A 19,380-nucleotide genomic window follows, 5' to 3' on the forward strand; every position below is an offset into this window, starting at 1 on the left:
TTCTGTATGTTTATTTTTTTGTGAGTCAACCAAATCTCTTTTGCACAGAAAAAAATGCATTTAAACTACAGCAAGCACTTAAGTAAAAAAATCTTACAGCATAACAGTGCAAATGCAATTAATGGCAATTAAGGGAGTCCAAGTTGAATGCTCCCTTTTCAATAGGCACACTTTTTCAACAAACAAATAAAAATCGTTGTACATAATGTCTATTTTAATAAGAATAATCTAGGCATATGTTAACTAAAACAAAGAAACTATATTTGGATATAGCTGAATAGCCAGAATGTGGGCTGCAGAGAGGTAGCGGAAGATATACATATATTTAAAAAAAAAAAAGCTTTTAGTGAGTAGTGACAGTAAACAAATCTCTGTAGAAAAAGATTGTACAACAAATGCTTCTATCAATCCAGATATTAAACGCTCATTAGCAAAACTATACAAAAGTCGTTAAGTAATAGCTTGTTTATTAGAATTGGTAGTAGCACTCAGCATATTTCAGAGGTATATTTTGACAGGAATCCCTTCAGCTTGCTAAGAACATTAGTAAAACTCGACAACAGTGATGCGAAATGAAAAGGACGAGACAAATTACCTGAGAACACAACTTACTGTGGTGCCACAACCCCCTCTAACCTTCAGCACCTAAACCTTCAAATGCTTCACTGACCCAAAAAGTAAATTATGTAATTCATTAAAGCACTACTATAATGTACATTTTAATACAATTTTTGCACATACACTTTACAAACATGCTAAATTCTGGTGGACAAGATTATAGGATGTTTTAGTGCAAACTAAAGTAGCAAAAATGGCAACATTTACTAACAAACAAATCCTAGCAGACCTAAAGAAAAATAATTTACCACAAATAATCTAACATCTGCCAATGAGGCAGTTAATTTTTTTAAATTTTATTTTATTTTTAGGAAAAAAGAAAGGAAAATATCTACTGTGACTACTAGGTTCAAGAAAATAAAGCTGCTCCTCCATTTTATTACTGACCATAGAGACAAGGTTGCCACCCTCTTGGTTACTATTAGCCTACAAGCCTGAGGCTTGTAAATTTACAGGTAATTGCTCTCATTAATAAAGTTAATATCAAAAGAATTACAAAGGTGAAATTCCTCCCTACAATGACATCTTTTCCCCTTCAGTGAGCTAATACTTTGCAAAGTGAAATTTGTTTAGTCTGACGTTTATTTGGAAAAATTAATCGAAAATCAGTTTCATTGGAACAAAATGTGAAATATAATACATAAATGCCACAAACAATGCATGGTGGAACCCATGTAGTAGCCTGCTACTCCAGACGGTTTTATTACTAGAGCCACTCATTAACTGGAATTATTTGTGTATAAAATACGAGGAGAACAAATCATTGAACATAATAGGCTCCAAATAAGAGTGTTTTGAAATATCTGGATGTGACATACAACCACTACACAAGATAAGCCCTTCACCAGATACCATCCCTGCAACATTAAAGAGGCTGCAAAGGTCATTTGGTCTTTACAAAGGCAAAATACTGCAGTTTGTCCGGTGAGCATGGTTCAGTACTTGTTCGTAAAACCTTTACATGGATAATGACATCCTCACCACTATTAGAAATGTAATACATGCAATGACTTGTCTTTTGAATACACAATAACACTGAGGCTAATCTCTAATCGTTCATACGATACAGAATTCTACATGATAAGGTGCTAATATAAATGATCTAATGTAACATTTCCTTCAAACATTGATCAGCTACATCAACACTAAATATTTCTTCAAAAAGATTTCCTTTTTTTTTTTAGCAAGATAATATTCGATCCAAATATCTTAGCATTTAAAAGCAGGTACTCACCAGTAAAACGTCAAAATATTGAGTGAGAGTGGGATACAAGTTCAGTTAAAAAGAATTAGTAATGCTGCCTTTTTGTAACATTTGAAGAATTTTACAAAAGCTAAGAAACATCACTCGGCTCTCATATTATCCCTGATTTCTGAAGGCAGTGTGTCAAACAGGGTGTCTTCTACCAAAAGGCCACTGCGCTTCAAGGCCTGACAGCAGCCAAGTTCAGCAGGCAAAACTTCAAAATGATTGCCCTTTAACTCCAAATAAGTCAGTGAAGCTAGGTAGGAAATCTTTGGTGAGAGCACAGAAAGCATGTTCCTCCCGAGCTTGAGGGTCTTCAGCTTCTTGCAAAAGAAGAGTTCATCTGGGAGATTCTCAATTTTGTTGGAACTGACAGAGAAGTACTGAAGACTTTGGAGAACCCCCACTTCTGGAGGAATAAAGCTGATGTCATTATGGGAAAGGTCAAGATGGCGCAGCTTGTTGCACAGAAACAGGTGTGATGGCAATACCTCAATTTTATTGTGGCTGAAATACAGACGCTCTAGACTGCCCAGCTTTTTGATATGCTCAGGGATTTGAGTGATTGCATTGTGCCACAGCTTTAGGCATGTGAGTTTTCTGAGGTGCTGGAAGCTGATGATCTCCTCAACAGAGCGCAAGTTGTTTTCTTTGAGGTCCAGCTCCTGCAGGTGGGTCAGACTGAAGACGGCATGCGGAATGCGTTCAAGGTCACAGTGGACCAGCTCAAGCTCTATAAGATGCACCATTTTTTTCAGGTTGTTTAGCATGACCAGCTTGGTGCCATCACTGTGCACATACAGATGCTGCAGATGGCTGGACACATCCACCACTGACTGGGGGATCTTTGTTAGGTTGCTTTTGAGTGTCAAAGTTTTGAGGGATTTAAGATCACGCAAAGAGTCCAGGGTTATGTTCTTTGATGCATCTGGACTCAGAGATCCAACTAGATGGAGTTCCTCCAAATTTCGAAGACTGTAGAGCCACAGAGGAAGCTCACGGTTATCATCAAACTTGACACGCAGAACCTTAAGGTTTTCCTTAAGGTATGATAGGGCCCCTGTGTGGATTTTAAGGTTGCACTGGTGCAGAGAAAGCTCCTGAAGATCTTCCAGTTGAGCAATGGCTGCAGGAATTGTGACATTATTAATGATTTCCAATTTTAGAGACTGCAGCTCGGTGACCTCAAAGACTGTATCTGGAAGCCCTGCAAGCATGAATAGTTGAAGCTCCAGTCTGTCACTGGCATTGGTCTGTAACTTTTGCCGAAGTTTTTCTACGGTCCACTCGTGGTTCAGATTGAGTTGTTTCAGCTTGTTTTCACTCACCTCAGATAAAAACACTGCAAACCTTTTGGAATACAGAGGATCGTATTGGTCAATCATGTGCAACATAAAGGCAAAATCATTTTTCACATCTGGGATGTCGTCAATTCCAGTCTCCTGACGCACATATTCAAAAGAGTACTCTTTCAGTGAACGGTAGAAAAGCCAGTACGATGTATAGAGGCACGTTAATCCATAGACGATTACAAAACACAAATAGCAGTAGCAGAGCTTGGAGAAGAGATGAGCCATAGTGTGATTGCACAGAAATTTCCTGTAGCCAGTCATATTCTCCACATCTGCATCGCATTGAACTGTAATTCTAACCTTTGACACTAGAAGACTGTTGTAGGCAACAATTAGAACAAACTTGATGACTTTGATAACAGTCTGTCGAACATACATGAGATACAACAAATCCCCTTCCTCTACGTGAAGTCTGAACTTTTTCACCTTCTCAAACAATGCTTTGGCTTGCTCTCCTTCCTTCTTGTCAAGTGCACTTGCTGTCGGTTTGTCCACTACAATTCTTTCAGGAATAGACCTCAGCGACTGGGTTTTCTCCAGATTACCCTCCACAGTGGAGGTATTAAGGTTTGATCTACTTGCACTGTTCTTTTTGTGGTCTTTGTCCTCCGGGCTCTCTCCTGACACCTCAGACAGAGCCCTCGTAGTCCATGGAGAATCAAAACATTTGCCCAATATGGAGATGAAGTGCTCAATTTTTGAGCTTGAGCCAGGGAACTTGAACCAGAAATTACTGCACACCATGAATACAATAGTATGTATGAGCACCAGGTAAGGAAAATACTTGGCATACCAATGCAAAGCCTTTTCATAGCACAGTTGGTTAACAAAGCTGTATTGTTGGAGATCCAGGTTGGTTTTGAGTCCCCTCATCTCGTTTGATATAGGCACTGAGGAGACAGGTGGAAGAGTTGAATTAGTCGGATCCCTCGTGAGCTCCGTGTGGTTTATTGAAGGCACCGTTTGGTTTGGAGCATACACCCTTTGCGGAAGACATATGATTTTGTCTTGCATTACCTGAAATGGAAAAACGTCAATATTAAAACATTAGAAGACAGTGTAATTGAGTTTCACTAAGATGTATGGATTTTATAATGTCTTCCAACCACTTAAGTTCCATTGTGTTTCTTCTGCATAGAAAATACGAAAAATATTCAACATTCAATAGTAAAGCATAAAAGGCCGTTTTTATCGAAAAACTGAAAGAAAGGAAAAAAAAGGCAAAAGATAGCTCATATGTAATAAAAACAATTTTGGAACGGATACAACATGGGACAGTCAAGTTCTATTTTTAGTGTACTGACATCAGTGTGATTCAAACAGGAAATGACTGGTTATGCTCATGACTCCTGGAGACTCCAGAGGGAGACAGGCTCACTTTAATGGCACAAACATGCCCAAATACTTTCAGCACAAACCTCCCCAAAGAAAATAGCTTATATACGACTACAGGTTTGCTTCTAAATCCAAAACACTTATGGAATTTTGACAGTGTAATCACTTTTCTTCTTCTATTTAATTATTAAGAAAATAAAAGTGTTTTTTGTGCTCTGGGTAAAAAGTCCTTATGTCTGGTAGGTACATTTGTAGCTTTATGTAGGAGGCCCTGTCTGAAACATGTTCCAAAAATAAAGGTATTGGAATTAAGCAAAAGCCACCCTGAACAGCCAGAGTGCTCAATAAACCCTTGGGGCAAAGATCAAGAGCACTGCATTCATGGCTTGTTTCTGTTCACCAAGCATCAGAGTGCCGATCCTAAAAAAAAACCTCATAAAACCTGCATGATGCACCCCTGGCCCACTCAATCATCCTTTAACGGCAAAGCCTTCTAGCAAAAAGGGTGTGCGCTTATTTCTAATGTTCATAACAGGGAAACTATCCTATAAAAGTAGGGAAAATATGAATTATGGCAGTGCAGCCTGACATCAATATCCAAGCATTTTGATGCAAACTTGTACAACTCATTAGGCACTGCTTATGAGCTATAATACAAGCATTACTAAGTGCTTTCACTGTGAACTCCACAAGATAAGCATAGGATGGATATTCCCACCCAGATCCAGTAGATCTTTTCACAGCAGTTTGTGTACTCTAAGTGATTATTAGCATTATCTATAGGAACTTGGATAAAGGAGCAGAGAGGACTCGTGACTGGCGGGAGAAGGAGAAAACAGGGAGACTGCAAGAGAAAAAGCAATTTAACAAGCAGGGCAGGGCCTAGGAGAGGGCAGGGAAAGGAGGAGCTGATCTGTGTGTGTGCCTACTGGAATTGCATCTCCTTCCTGTAAGCAAACCAACACTCCCCTATTAAGCACACGTCAAGCAACAGTGGCCCGTCTGTGCACAGATGGAGCTAAAGTGATCAGACTGTGTTGAGGAGGCGTTTACTTTCCACTCCTTGCACAAGAGGAGGGCTGTATTGCTCTGTCTGCATCCATGTTGCCTGTTTATACTCAATCTGCAAAGAATGTCTTAATTGCCGTTCATTCAAGCCAGGCAGTGAATCCCAAACAGGGCAAGTATTCTGGACTGAAAGGAGTGGGAGTCACATTCAAATGACATCCAAATGCTAAAAAGAAGAATGCAAGAAAAAAAAAATGATTGGCACTAACCTGCAGTGTGCACCCAAACACACCGATCATGAGCATGACCACAGACAAATATTCGGCAAACACATCCCACCATGGCTTAAGGACTCGAAATGCCGGCTGCTGTTCCGTGAACTGTCGGAATTCTGTGACCGGAATCATTTTCCTGTAGGGACACAGTGCGGAAACATGAGCTCAAATTAATGGACATGAACCTTATCAGGCCTTGTAGTTCATTTCTTCAAACTGCTCTCTTGACGAGAGCAAATGTTGTGCAAGGAGTCTAAGGCGTATCATGTTTCTGCATGAATACAACAGGAAGGAAGATTAAAATACCCCTCTCACGAATAACCATTCTTGAACTGCCCTGATGGCACTGTAAATTATTTTTCCTGAAACAGCCCCTATGTTTTGCATCACCATATCCACATCAGCTTCCCCGTCATGTGCATATCACCTTCTTGTCCAGCAATTTTCTATGACAAACACCTGACCCACAACAGCATGGTCTGTACCAATAATCAGGGTTAACTGGATATTTACTGTTTAGTTGATGAACAAATGTTCCAGTTTTAAATAGCTTAGCCTGAAATAGTAGCAAAGATTGCCAACATTTCTGAAATGAAAATCCTAGCATGCCGATTAGGAAAAAACCCTTGTGTGTAAAACTAATTTTTACCACAAGAACCCTAGTGTATGTTGAGGGATGTAATTAGATGTGCATCATGCAAGAAAAAGAAAACAGGAAAGGTGTGTAAACTAGTTATTGATAATCAGTGCCACCATTTTAACTGACAAAAAAAGTCCATAGTTCCACCCACAATTCAATCGTTTCACTAGACAGACAGACAGACAGACAGACAGACAGACAGACACACACAACTTTATTGTCATTGCATAGTACAGGTACACAGCAACAAAATGCAGTTTAGCATCCACCAGAAGTGCAAACAGTAGCAATTGTGCAAATTGACAAGTGCATATAAATATGTAAGTATATGTACAGCATGCATATATATATATATATATATATATATATATATATATATATATATATATATATATATATATATATATGTGTAAACATATGTACAGTGAATAAATATAAATGTATATAGTCTATAGCAGAACTAGAAGTAAGATTATGTCAAATAAACACAAATGCACCAAGGTTCAATAGAATCGTGTGTGTCTAGGGGCACCAGCAACAATCACACACTGATTTTGACCGCAGCAAAAGTGCCCAGTGTAAAAACTGACTGTCCAGTTTATACTGCACTACAGAAATCTGCACTGTATAGCAGTCTGTATCCTCAGGCACATTATGTGCTTATTATTAGGAAACATTTTTTTTTTTTTATGTATATTTCAACTTGTATGCAAAGGTCAGTGCATCTAAATGGCATGATCACATACAGCTAGCAAATAGCCTAAAAAATAGAAAACTTCTTTTAGCCATATAGTTTTTGTTTGCAGTTCAGAGCCCCTGGCAAGATTTATTTGAGGATTTAATTTGGCTAAGCAGCATGCCGCCAAAAAAAAAATAATCACAAGTAGCTGACATGTACTTGACATAAATTCCACATCTGGCTGCAATCTAGTCGTGTCTGACTGAACCTAATGCAAGTGCTCTTTAGTCTTTAGTTCAGCTATATTTCCTACATCCGATCATAACACGTATCCTCTTTGATTTAATAAATAATTGACGCTGGAGCTATTTTGCTCTTACACTTACCCTTGGTACTTGTAAAAAAAACATTCTGTGGTGGAGTCTTACAAGCAGACAGAAAGGAAGATAACAACAGGAACCAAAAACTTCGCTGAAAAGTAAGACATTTCAGCAAACAAAAACCCACATTGGCTTTTCTATCATCTTTAGAGTGTCCCTAGATATGACTGTGTGTCTACGCTGTAGATTAATGATCCAATGTCCCAGGAAAATTTTCATAAATCATATCTTAGTCAATCTTTATAAAAAGCAAGCATCCTCCTCAAAGATAAACTTGTCATGGTAATAGTCCAGAACGTCAAAATCATGAGCATCTGAAAAAAAAGATTGGAAGACCAGACAGTTGGTGTGCTTCAAAGCTACATCTTTTAAGAGTCTATTTTTATGAAAATGTTGTATGTCAGAAAAAGCTGTCAGTTAATACATGCAAATGTACTATGCAAATTTACTATTGGCACCATAACGCCTGTGAAAATCTTAGAGGTTCTGTAAATCATGCCTCAAAAGGTTCAGAATTTTCAAAGTATGATTATAAATGAAAATAATTTAATTTTCTGTAATTACTGAACTGAATCGCAATCTGTATCATGATTCTCAGTATGTCAATATCTTAGCTTACATTTTTACATCTTTCCTACAACACAGCAGCAACAATACAGATACTAGAAAGAAGGTCTTATTTAAAACTGTACACATTTTTGGAGTAATAATGTGAATGTGACATGCTCACCACCAACCCATTAATGCAACTGCAACCAAAGACAGAAATATTACCTCTGCTAAAACACTCATCTTAAAGCCTCAATAATTATACAAATACAGAGCAAATACAAGAATGAATGTGATTATGACTTTAAGTCTACTTGAAGTAAGAAAGTCTACTTTAAAGAATGATGTTTCTGTGATCCTGTTTTCAGCACAAATCCAGACTGATGACACAGGCAAAAAGTAACACATCTTCCATCAAAAGTTCATTATTAAAAGCTACTTAAGCTACGATCTGATATGATAACACACAAAGTATCGCAAAGTATGTTATACAGTTTGGGAAAGATCCCATACACTGCGATATGCAATCGACAGAAATCATCCATTAAAATTTCAGTAGTTTTATCATCTAATGTACAATTTAAATGTAGTATCAAGTTTTATCATCTACATGGTTTCTCAGATTTTACGATCTCTTGTAGAATGTATGAAACAAAATGCCACGCCCAGATATACTGTTGGCATTCTATGTACCAAAAAAACATGAATACACAAAAATACTCTTTTAAGCTGTTTCATAACAATAACCTGTCTACATGAGGACATCTACACTAAATATACCGGTTTAAAACCTAAACCCATGAACGTAAGTTTATTGCTACTCCAAGCTTTGGATTTCCTCTGAAATCTGTTTACTGCATTTCGGAATAAACAAGTCTGTCGTAATAAACACAAAACAGGCTCGTTAAAATGCTGCACAATTACACAGCAAGGCTCCCTTTCTTTCCCTGTCTCACTTCTCCCTTATTTAGCTTAGAGAGCCAACGCATAATAACAATAGTATGTTATACTGCGAAAGTCTAGCAGTGTTTGCAATGGCCTAAACCCATTAATTATTCCCGCCTGATAACCAAGAGAGCAGTGTATCTTGGTTAAAAACAGTAACAAATTTTAGACACTGTGTATTCCTCTTTTAGACATGTTTCAAGTGTGCTCACATAGAAACCATGTGGATGTTTTAGCACACCAGCTGCATTACATCGAGTATATTTGTACTCTTTAAAATATGCATGGCACTAAGTTGGAGTTGGAGAAAAACAAGAGCTGGTGTTTCGGTGTAGCCGACAGCATTAACAACAATGATTCACATGTGGGATTTAAACTCGGACTGTGGTAATGTTAACAGGCTACAATTATGACAAAGGGTAGTAATGCAGTTCCACCCTTGCCTAAAAATCACACAGCTGAGGAGTGGCTGGCTTCATCAACAAAAATATATAAATTGACACTGAAACAGGAAGCAGAGCAAAATAAAGGGTGTGTGTGCTGTTTACACGTTGTTTTAATAACCCCAAACCAATCACAAGCATTTAAATCAAGTTGGGTTTCCTAAGAGGACTTACATTATAGTCAGATCACCTTAGAAAACACAAATCTTCCAGATTACTTCGAGTTCCTCTTCTCTGTGAGATTACACCAAGGTTGAGCATCAGGAACCTGAAAAGCTTTACACTTCTTTATTCCTGTCGGTCCCTTTCCTGGCAGGAAATGGGACTGTTCTCACACATGGGTGGTGGAAAGGGGACAAAAAAATAACAAAAAAACAACAACAAAAAAGAAAGAAAGAAGACAATGTGTCTCTGAATCACCTCCAGGATATAGTGCTGTGTTGTGGATGGATAATTTAAAACAATAAGTAAAAACGAAGAAGTAAAGCGTCCTTGACATTCTCTTACGGGCATCTATTGTGTGCAGGCACAATGTGCACGTTTATGAGTTGAGAAGCCTACACGTGATTGCACACACACTCTCTGGGCAAATGTTAAGAGATTGCAAACGTTTACATTACAGAGGATCCACGTTATTCAGTAGCAGTTCCTGCCTCTAGTGGCACATCGACTAAAACGTGGCTACTATTTTGTGTTTTCAAAATAATAAACGCACACTTCTACGTGTTTCCCAGCATTACAACGTTCAAACCAGTATCAGCCCAGTATGCAGGCAGTAAATGCCCGGTCACACACATACTATTACATACCAAAAACATATACAAAAGCGTCGCGTGCCAACAGACTGGATGATGCATGCTTTCTGTGATGAATGGGGAGGCTTGTGGCGCGCGAGCTCAACGCAACAAAGTTCAAACGTTTACACCATTTTTTTTATTTATTTACACAAAAACGCATTATATGTAAATCTGTACCATGGCTTCGGTTTAGTCGAGCTTTTAAATATAGAGGGGGGAAAAAAGGTGAGAAATACAAGACAGAGATGAGCACTTACCCTGAAAATGGACGCGCACGAGCCGGTTTTTAAGGGATAAATGAAGGAGGGAGGCAACATGTCCTTGGGACTGCGGTGTAGACCTCCTCTCTCTCTTTCTCTCTCTCTCTCTCCCCCTCTTTTCCTGCCCAAACCAATAACCAGTTGCAGTACCCACCGCTACCACCAGAGGCTGTCGTGCTCAAACTCAAAACGTCCTTTTCACTATCAACGTTACTGTTTATTTAATTATTTTCTTTTTTATTTTGTTTTGTATTTAATTATTTTATTTGTTTTAAAGACTTTGCCGTTTTATTATCGATTTTATTCTATTTTTTTTTCCTTTCGCGCCGATTTGCGTCCTGTCTAGATTTTATGACGTCATTAAGTTATTCGTCATAAACTGTTACCCAAATAGAACTATTTTTAAAATAGTAGAACACATTTATAATATATATTTGCTTGTACAAGTTCATCAGTAAACACGACAATCTCAACACTGATGGTAATCTAATGAACAGACATTTAGTGTCATCCAGATGTGGATGGGCTACTCTCCAAGTGTGTTTCTCATATCGTCTCAGAGACTTTTTCCTTGCTACTATCATTGGCTTGCTTATTAGGGATAAAGTTAGAGACTAATTTATGAAATTATTTATTAAATACATTAATATACATGATTTTTTTATTTCTTTAAAGCTGTGTTGGGACAATGCTCATCGTTTAAAGTGCTATACAAATAAAACTATTGAATATGCTAATGAGAACACATAGTGCACTGTTTAGCATTAGTATGGATACATTCATCAATCCTTGCAGTCATTCATCAACATGAATGGGACGCAGATTAATGCACCTATTCACATCTATTGCCAGTTCAGTAAAGCCGGTCCACCTATGTGCATTTGTCTGCAGACACAGGGAGAACATGTGATACTCTGCACAAACAATAGCCCAAGCTCAGGATTAAACCAGGAACCCTGGAGCAATAAACTGCCAATACTGCTTTGCTTTAAAATCATTACATCACACATAGATACAAAATACTAATAATGCATTTTTTTTAAATTATGGTCAAGAAGGGTGAAGGTGCCTTTGAAAAAGATTAAATAAATAATATTAATATTAATAAATAATATATATTTTTATATAATTATTGTAATAATTATATTTGATCCTTTTAAAATTGTTAGCATTTGAATGTATTTATCCTTGTGTATAGACCATCAGATTTGTAAATAATACAAGTTTATATTGTATATTACAACAATAATGGATTTTTAAATAAGTGTGTAAATGATTTTGGGTGCAGTATAACATTTAGGTACAAGTGTGTCAGATACAAAAGAAGATTGCTTTGGGAAAGTCTAAAAACTAAACAAATTATGAACATTTTAATGTGATATTAAAATCTGTACTATCCATATATCAAATTAGTAAATCCAATATAAACAATATAATTAGTTTCTTTTTAGATAGAATAAAAGTGCAAACAAAAGTGAAAAAGAAAAGAAAATCTAATTTACTGTGCAATTATTCTGTCTATTGACTGCGGATTCATTGTCAGAATATGTGAATTACCTGCTCTATCAGTTGTATGCCCACACAGCCCCTCTCTATCTTCTAAAAGCCCTCTTTCATGTCCCTCTGGTCTTTTTAGATCCTCTCATCCCCTAAAAGTCCATTTGGTTTGAGGTTCTGCTATTCCTCTATTTCAGCAGTCTCCAGCTTCTTCTCTCTCCGGTCCAGCAGCATAGGGCCTGTGACTGGCACTCAATTGTACACAAGCTGCTATGGCCCAGGATCAGATTACTGCAGTGTTGTGCATTTGAAGAGTCATTTTGGGATGATCTATAACGGAAAAAAAAAAAATACATTCCTCAATGCTACAATCATTACACATACTACTTAATAAATTAATAAATGTAAGTAACTGCAGTTGCTGCAGTGTAGCTCCATTATACATGCTGAGGTTGGAAAGACTGTAAAAAAAATTATTAGTGTGGGTAATTATGAAAACAAAAAGGGTTTTTTGACCAAGAGATTATTGACCAACAGCCAAAAGCAGGCAATTATTACTATATTGCTCATGGCAACATTCTAATCCAAATATCAGAGATATTAGATAAATGTATGCACCATGAATTTTACAAGTGCATAGAAAACAAAATCCATAGCCCATGTTCCATGCATGATAAAGACAAAAATCCTAATTCTGCAGGTCACTTTGTTCAAAACAAACAAAAAAAAGCCTCAAGACCAATTAAGCTCTATTCATTTGAAATTTGATTTTTTTTGCTATGCTAGAAATTAAGTCAAATATATTTTCAAGGTTTATTTTGTAAGGTTTTTAAAGGTTTAATGATTATGCTATAACATGTTTATTGTGAAAAGGGAAAACAAAATATATCAGGAAAAACATCTAATTGCAAACCCATAAAAGGTCTTTGACTATGAGTTAGCTTAGAATTAATGACACATTTCTCAATAAGGCATGCTGTAATATTCAAGCAAAAACATTTCCGGGAAAAGTATATTCAATAACTATATATAACTATATACTATATTCTATAACTGCTACTTGACATGAATCCGTCATTGCTGAGCATTTTAAAACCGTAAACTTTTTTTTTTTTATTGTTGCTTATCCCACTTGCACTGCAATGGCACCTTGAATTTCCTGTGTGGAGGGTTAATAAGGTACATTGCACCTTATCTTAAAAATAGTGCTTGAATCTCCAAAATCGCTACTTGTCATGTATAATGTACCAGTGTACAGTATATCATTTAACAAATAAAACAAAAAATTCATTCTCAATGAATTAGTGCTGTTGTTGGAACCCTGCCAAGGCCAGTAATGTTAATTGTCTACATTAGTACAGATTTTGTTAGTTTGTGTTCTTAAAATCATACATTGATCTCACATTGGCAGACTAGTCATGTGTCTTAAACCCATCTCTGTAGTCACCTTTTATAGACACAGACACTCTCATCCACAGAACAGAGGTCACATTGCCATTGTCTTAATCTCAAACAGTCATGGTAGGTGGGCTCTGGAATTGCCAGTCTGCTGTAAGGAAAGCTGACTTTATCACATCTTTGACTTCCCCTTTCTGGCACTCACTGAGACCTGGATATCCACACAGAACAATGCCACACCAGCTGCTTTATCTTCTGCCTATGCTTTCTCTCACTCACCAAGAGGAACAGGTATGGGTTTACTGTTGTCCTGGATAGGTGTTTCACACTTCTCCCTTTGTCTCATCTAATCATGTCTTCTTTTGGATTCTATGCAGTCTCAGTTATTGTACCTCTCCAATCAACCTCTTCATCATTATCATCTACTGCCCTCCTGGTCCCCTTGGAGACCTCCTAGAAAAGATGCACTCCTCAGTACTTTCCCTTCTACCAAACACCCCTCTGACAGTTCTTTGTGACTTCAACCTCCCATCTTACAAACTTTAGTCATCTTGCCTTCTAACTCTTCCGAATTCCTTCTCCTTGTCATTTAACAGTTGCCCTCCCACACAGAAGGGAGTAAATGTCCTGGACCTGGTTTTTACTCGCCCCTACCATAGCTACAGACATGACTGCTACCCCACTTCAAATTTCTGATCACCACCTGGTTTCCTTTACAATCAGTCTTCCTATCTCACCTAAAACAATTTCCAACAGCTCTCTTTCATCCATTGTAACCTCCACTCCATCTCTCCCTCCTGTGTAGCTTCCTGTACTCTTTCATCTCTTCCTGACCCTGTCTCCTTTTCCTCTCTACCCTTGAACTCTGCCACTGACGCTTTCCTTCCCTATCTTTCCTCTGCCCCCTGACGACTAAACCTAAGAAGACTTCTTGTCCCGCCCCCTGGCTTTCAGAATTTTGCGCAGTAATCGGCAAGAACTTAGGTCAGCGGAGAGGAAATGGTAAAAATCACAACTCAATGCAGACCTCGCATCTTACCATGCTCTCCTGACCAAATTTTCTTCAGCTGTGACTTCTGCTAAGACTGCCTCTACAAGGAAAACTTGGCTTACATCTTCTCTTCACTAATCTACCCACAGTACTCTACTCTACTTCACTACCCCCTACTCCACCTGCTTCATCCTCCCTGACTGCTGAAGACTTTGCCTCCCTCTACGATAAGAAAATTGAGGAACTCTGCCAGACCTTCACTCCCTCCCCGACTATGCCTAAATTATACATCCAGGAATCCCCTACTTTTTCGTGGTCAAATTTCCCACCCATAGCAGCAAAAGAGATACTGCAAGTCATCCAATCTTGCAATCCCACCACCTGCCCGCTGGATCCAATCCCTTCACCTATGCTTCAGAACATCTCACAAGACCCCATGCTCAACTATGGGTTCTTAGAATCTGGCCATGTGCCAGCTACCTTCAAGTGAGCAAGGGTTTTTCCCATTTTGAAGAAACCTGCTCTGGATCCATTCAACATATACAAATAAAGACCAGTATCACTTTTCTCCTTTCTTTCTTAAACTCTGGAATGCACTGTTTTAAACCAACTGTCTGTCTATCACTCACAGAACAAGCTTCAAGATACAAAACAGTCTGGCTTCAAAGCGGCACATTCCACAGAGATGGCACTTTTGGCTGTCTCTGAGAAACTACATGCTGCTCGATCAGCCAAGCTGTCATCTGTCTTTATCCTCCTAGACATTTCAGCAGCATGGGAATGGTTTGCTTCCTACCTGGAAGGTCGCTCATACCAGGTAACATAGAGCCAATCTGCCCCACATCTGGACCAGGCAGACTCTCCACTGGTGTCCCACAAGGCTCAATACTTGGTCATTCCCTCTATACTAACTCTCTTGGTGAAGTTATATCCTCACATGGGTTTTTTTTTACCATTGCTATGCTGATGACACTCAACTCATCTTCTTTCCTTTCTCAGACACCACAGCTTCTGCTTGGATCTAGGCATGCCTGGCAGACATATCTTTGTGGATGAGTGCTCCTAAACTAAAACTCAACCCCAGCATAACCAAACTGCTGGTCACCCAGGTGATTCATCTCTAGGTCGGGATCTTAGAATAACTCTTCATAACTCTCTGCTCTCCCCCTCAGTCACCTTTCACAACCTTGGGGTAACAATTGTCCTTCTCCCCACATGTTGCTTATGTGACTTAACTTCTTCTTTTCAGTTCAATCTCTAAAACATCAGAAGGGTTCGACCAGTTCTGTCCACACAGGTTGCTCAGGTGCTTGCATAGTCTCTTGTCATTTCAAGATTGGACTACTGCAACTCTCTGCAGGCAAGTCCACCTCTGAATGCTATTTGTCCACTGCGAATGATCCAAAACGCAGCTGTGTGACTTGTTTTCAACCTGCACGTTCTCCAACACCACACCACTGCTGCTCTCTCTCAAATAACTTCCGGTAGCTGCACGCATCAGATTAAAAACACTGATGCTTGCCTACGAAGCCAAAAATGGACCAGCACCCTCTTACCTCATAGACCTCATTACTGGCTATCTTCAAGCGACGGGTGAAGACCTACCTTTTCCTTAAACACTTCAACTTTTCTAGGTGTGCTTTGTCTTTTATATATATATATATATATATATATATATATATATATATATATATATATATATATATATATACACTGGCGATCAAAATTAGAGAACAATTTATAAACAATTGAACAATTCTGAAATAATGTCATCTTCACTGCTCAACAGCTGAAGGAGTTTTTGTCCTGTTTATATCATGCTACCAGAACACCTTTTCCACAAAATAACTAAGGCATTTCCAAAAAAAACATTATTTTGCAGAAAACACACTGATCAAAATTAGAGAACACTTTCAGATACCTCCCAGTTATTGGTGTTAATCTGGTACATGGTGCTAATTTCCTTGATTATCTGTCAACCCCTATTTAACTGGCAGCCTAACTTCCAGTTTCACTGAGTCTGCAAGATGGTGGGCCGTTCTAAAGTGACTGAAAGCCTCCGGCAGCAGGTTGTCCAGATGAAAGCCAAAGGGATGACCCTATCAGCCATAGCAAGACAAGTTGGTCATTCCAAATCTGTGATTTCAAGAATATTGAATCTTTACAACATCACAAACTTTTTCAAGTCCGGCTGGTCGTCCACGGAAGACAAATACAAGAGAGGACAGGATACTGCGGAGGATCTCAATGGGCAATTGTTTTCACACTGCAGCTGGAATTGCTCACTAGTTCAGCGCTGGACAGCGTAAGGATCTTTCTCGTCATACAGTGTCTCGTTTAAGAGCATTTGGACTGAAAGCCCACTCTGAGGTGACCAAACCTCTCATTAGCAGAAAGATTTAAAAGGCTAGACTAAGCTGTGCTGAGGAGCATGTTGTGTAGACAAAGGAGAACTGGTCCAAAGTTCACTTTAGTTATGAAAGGAAGTTTAATTTATTTGGGTCTGATGGGAAACATTATGTTCGGCGACAAACTGGAGAAAGACTGAACCCAAAGTGTGTAAAGAAGTCAGTGAAAAGTGGAGTAGGAAGTGTCATGGTTTGGGGCATGTTTTCTTCAGCAGGAGTTGGGCCTCTTATACAGCTACATGGCAGAGTGAATGCAAATGTTTATCAGAACCTTCTTCAACAACATATGGTAAAAGCGGGTACAGCAGTTCCTTGAAACTGAAAACACTGAAATAATGACATGACCTGCCCAGAGTCCTGATCTCAACCCAATAGAGAACCTCTGGAAAATCCTTGGTGACAAAGTTATGGCCAAGAAACCCACTACAGTCACCGAACTGTGGAGGAAACTGGAAGAAGACTGGACCAAAATCACACCAGAGCAGTGTGAGAGACTAGTGCTGTCCTGTGGCCGCAGATGTGCTGAAGTCATTCAGAGCAGAGGCCTGTACACTTCCTACTAATTGCTGACTGTTGTAACCTTCAGAAAATATTGTTGTAATCTTTTTCCATGCTACAGTCATTGTTGTTCTCTAATTTCGATCAGTGTGTTTTCTGCAAAATAATGCTTTTTTTTTAAATGCTTTAGTTCATTTGTGGAAAGGGCATCTGGTAGCATGGTATAGACAGGACAAAAACTCCTTCAACTGTTGAGCAGTGAAGATGACATTATTTCAGAATTGTTCAATTGTTTATAAATTGTTCTCTAATTTTGATCGCCAGTGTGTATGTATATATATATATATATATATATATATATATATATATATATATATATATACATACATACATACATACATACATACATACATACATACATACATACATACATATATATATATATATATATATATATATATATATATATATATATATATATATATATATGTCAAGTCAAGTCAAGTCAAGTGGCTTTTATTGTCATTTTACTATACACAGTGGTACACAGTACACAGTAAAAACGAAACAACCTTCCTCCAGAACCCTGGTGCTACACTAAACAACAAAACAACATAAAGTGCATCGAGTGCAGCCTGGTGCAAACAGTGCAAACAAAAGAACAGTACAGACAGACAACACAAGACAAGACAAAAGACAAAAACAAGTATAGCGCCGACTAGTAGACCTACTGTATACTTACATATACAGTACTGTGTGAGGTGAATGTAAAAACTATACCCAGGAGAAAGTACAAACAGAACAGAGCAATGTAGTGCAAAAAAACAGCAGCAAGGAGGTGCAAAGACAGCATGTAAACATTATACTGTAGTATAAAAGGTGCAAAAAACAGCATGTAAACATTGTACTGAATATAAGGTGCAGTATAAATAATAATAAATATATAAATGGTGGTGGAGTGGATCGAGATGAGTGATGATTGTGTTTAGTCCAGGTTGTACAGTTCAGTAACAGTAACACACAGTGAGTGTGTGTGTGTGTGCGTGTGTAAGTGAGTGTGTGTGAGTTCTGTTCAGTTCTTTGTGTTGAGAAGCCTGATGGCTTGTGGAAAGAAACTGTTACACAGTCTTGTTGTGACGGCCGAATGCTTCGGAACCGTTTTCCTGATGGTAGGAGGGTGAAGTATGTGTGTGAGGGTGTGTGTGATCGTCCACAATGCTGTGTGCTTTGCGGATGCAGCGTGTGGTGTAAATGTCCATGATAGAGGGAGAGAGACTCGATGATCTTCTCAGCTGTCCTCACTATCCTCTGTAGGGTCTTGCGATCCGAGACGGTGCAATTCCCAAACCAGGCAGTGATGCAGCTGCTCAGGATGCTCTCAATGGTCCCTCTGTAGAACATGGACAGGATGGGGGAGGAGGTGGGCTTTCCTCAGCCTTCTCAGGAAGTAGAGACGCTGCTGGGCTTTCTTGGTGATGGAGCTGGTGTTAAGTGACCAGGTGAGGTTGTCCGCCAGATGAACACCAAGGAATTTGGTGCTCTTGACGATCTCCACAGAGGATCCATCGATAATCAGTGGAGATTGGTCGCTCTGTGCTCTCCTGAAGTCCACAACCATCTCTTTCGCTTTGTCCACGTTCAGAGTCAGGTTGTTTGCTCCACACCAGGCAGTTAACCGTTGCACCTCTTCTCTATATGCTGACTCATCGTTCCTGCTGATTAGACCCACCACGGTCGTGTCATCAGCGAACTTGATGATGTGGTTCGAGCTGTGCATTGCTACACAGTCGTGAGTCAGCAGAGTGAACAGCAGTGGACTGAGCACACAGCCTGAGGGGCTCCAGTGCTCAGTGTGGTGGTGCTGGAGATGCTGTTCCCGATCCGGACTGCCTGAGGTCTCCCAGTCAGGAAATCCAGGATCCAGTTGCAGAGAGAGGTGTTCAGGCCCAGAAGGTTCAGCTTCTCGATCAGGTGCTGAGGAATGATTGTGTTGAATGCTGAGCTGAAATCAATGAACAGCATTCGTACATATGAGTCCTTGTTATCCAGGTGGGTGAGGGC

The 19,380-nt window shown here is 39.0% G+C and overlaps 1 protein-coding gene across 5 annotated transcripts; it reads right to left on the reverse strand.

The window, feature by feature from the left end:
* Positions 1 to 922: 922 nt before the first annotated feature.
* On the reverse strand, positions 923 to 10,661 carry lrrc8c (leucine rich repeat containing 8 VRAC subunit C). 5 transcript variants are annotated; one of them, XM_046855786.1, is made up of 3 exons: positions 10,525 to 10,661; positions 5,829 to 5,970; positions 923 to 4,233 (listed from the first exon to the last, which is right to left on the reverse strand). In XM_046855786.1, exons 2-3 carry the CDS (start codon positions 5,964 to 5,966, stop codon positions 1,963 to 1,965), a joined length of 2,409 nt encoding a protein of 802 aa, XP_046711742.1. In that variant the 5' UTR covers positions 5,967 to 5,970; positions 10,525 to 10,661; the 3' UTR covers positions 923 to 1,962. The 5 variants fall into 5 exon arrangements, with proteins under 5 accessions (XP_046711742.1, XP_046711750.1, XP_046711725.1 ...); XM_046855794.1 differs by lacking the exon at positions 10,525 to 10,661 and adding an exon at positions 10,280 to 10,512; XM_046855769.1 differs by lacking the exon at positions 10,525 to 10,661 and adding an exon at positions 9,661 to 10,248.
* Between the last annotated feature and the right edge of the window lie 8,719 nt (positions 10,662 to 19,380).

Source organism: Silurus meridionalis, chromosome 1 (assembly GCF_014805685.1).
Source record: "Silurus meridionalis isolate SWU-2019-XX chromosome 1, ASM1480568v1, whole genome shotgun sequence".
Taxonomy (NCBI): domain Eukaryota; kingdom Metazoa; phylum Chordata; class Actinopteri; order Siluriformes; family Siluridae; genus Silurus; species Silurus meridionalis.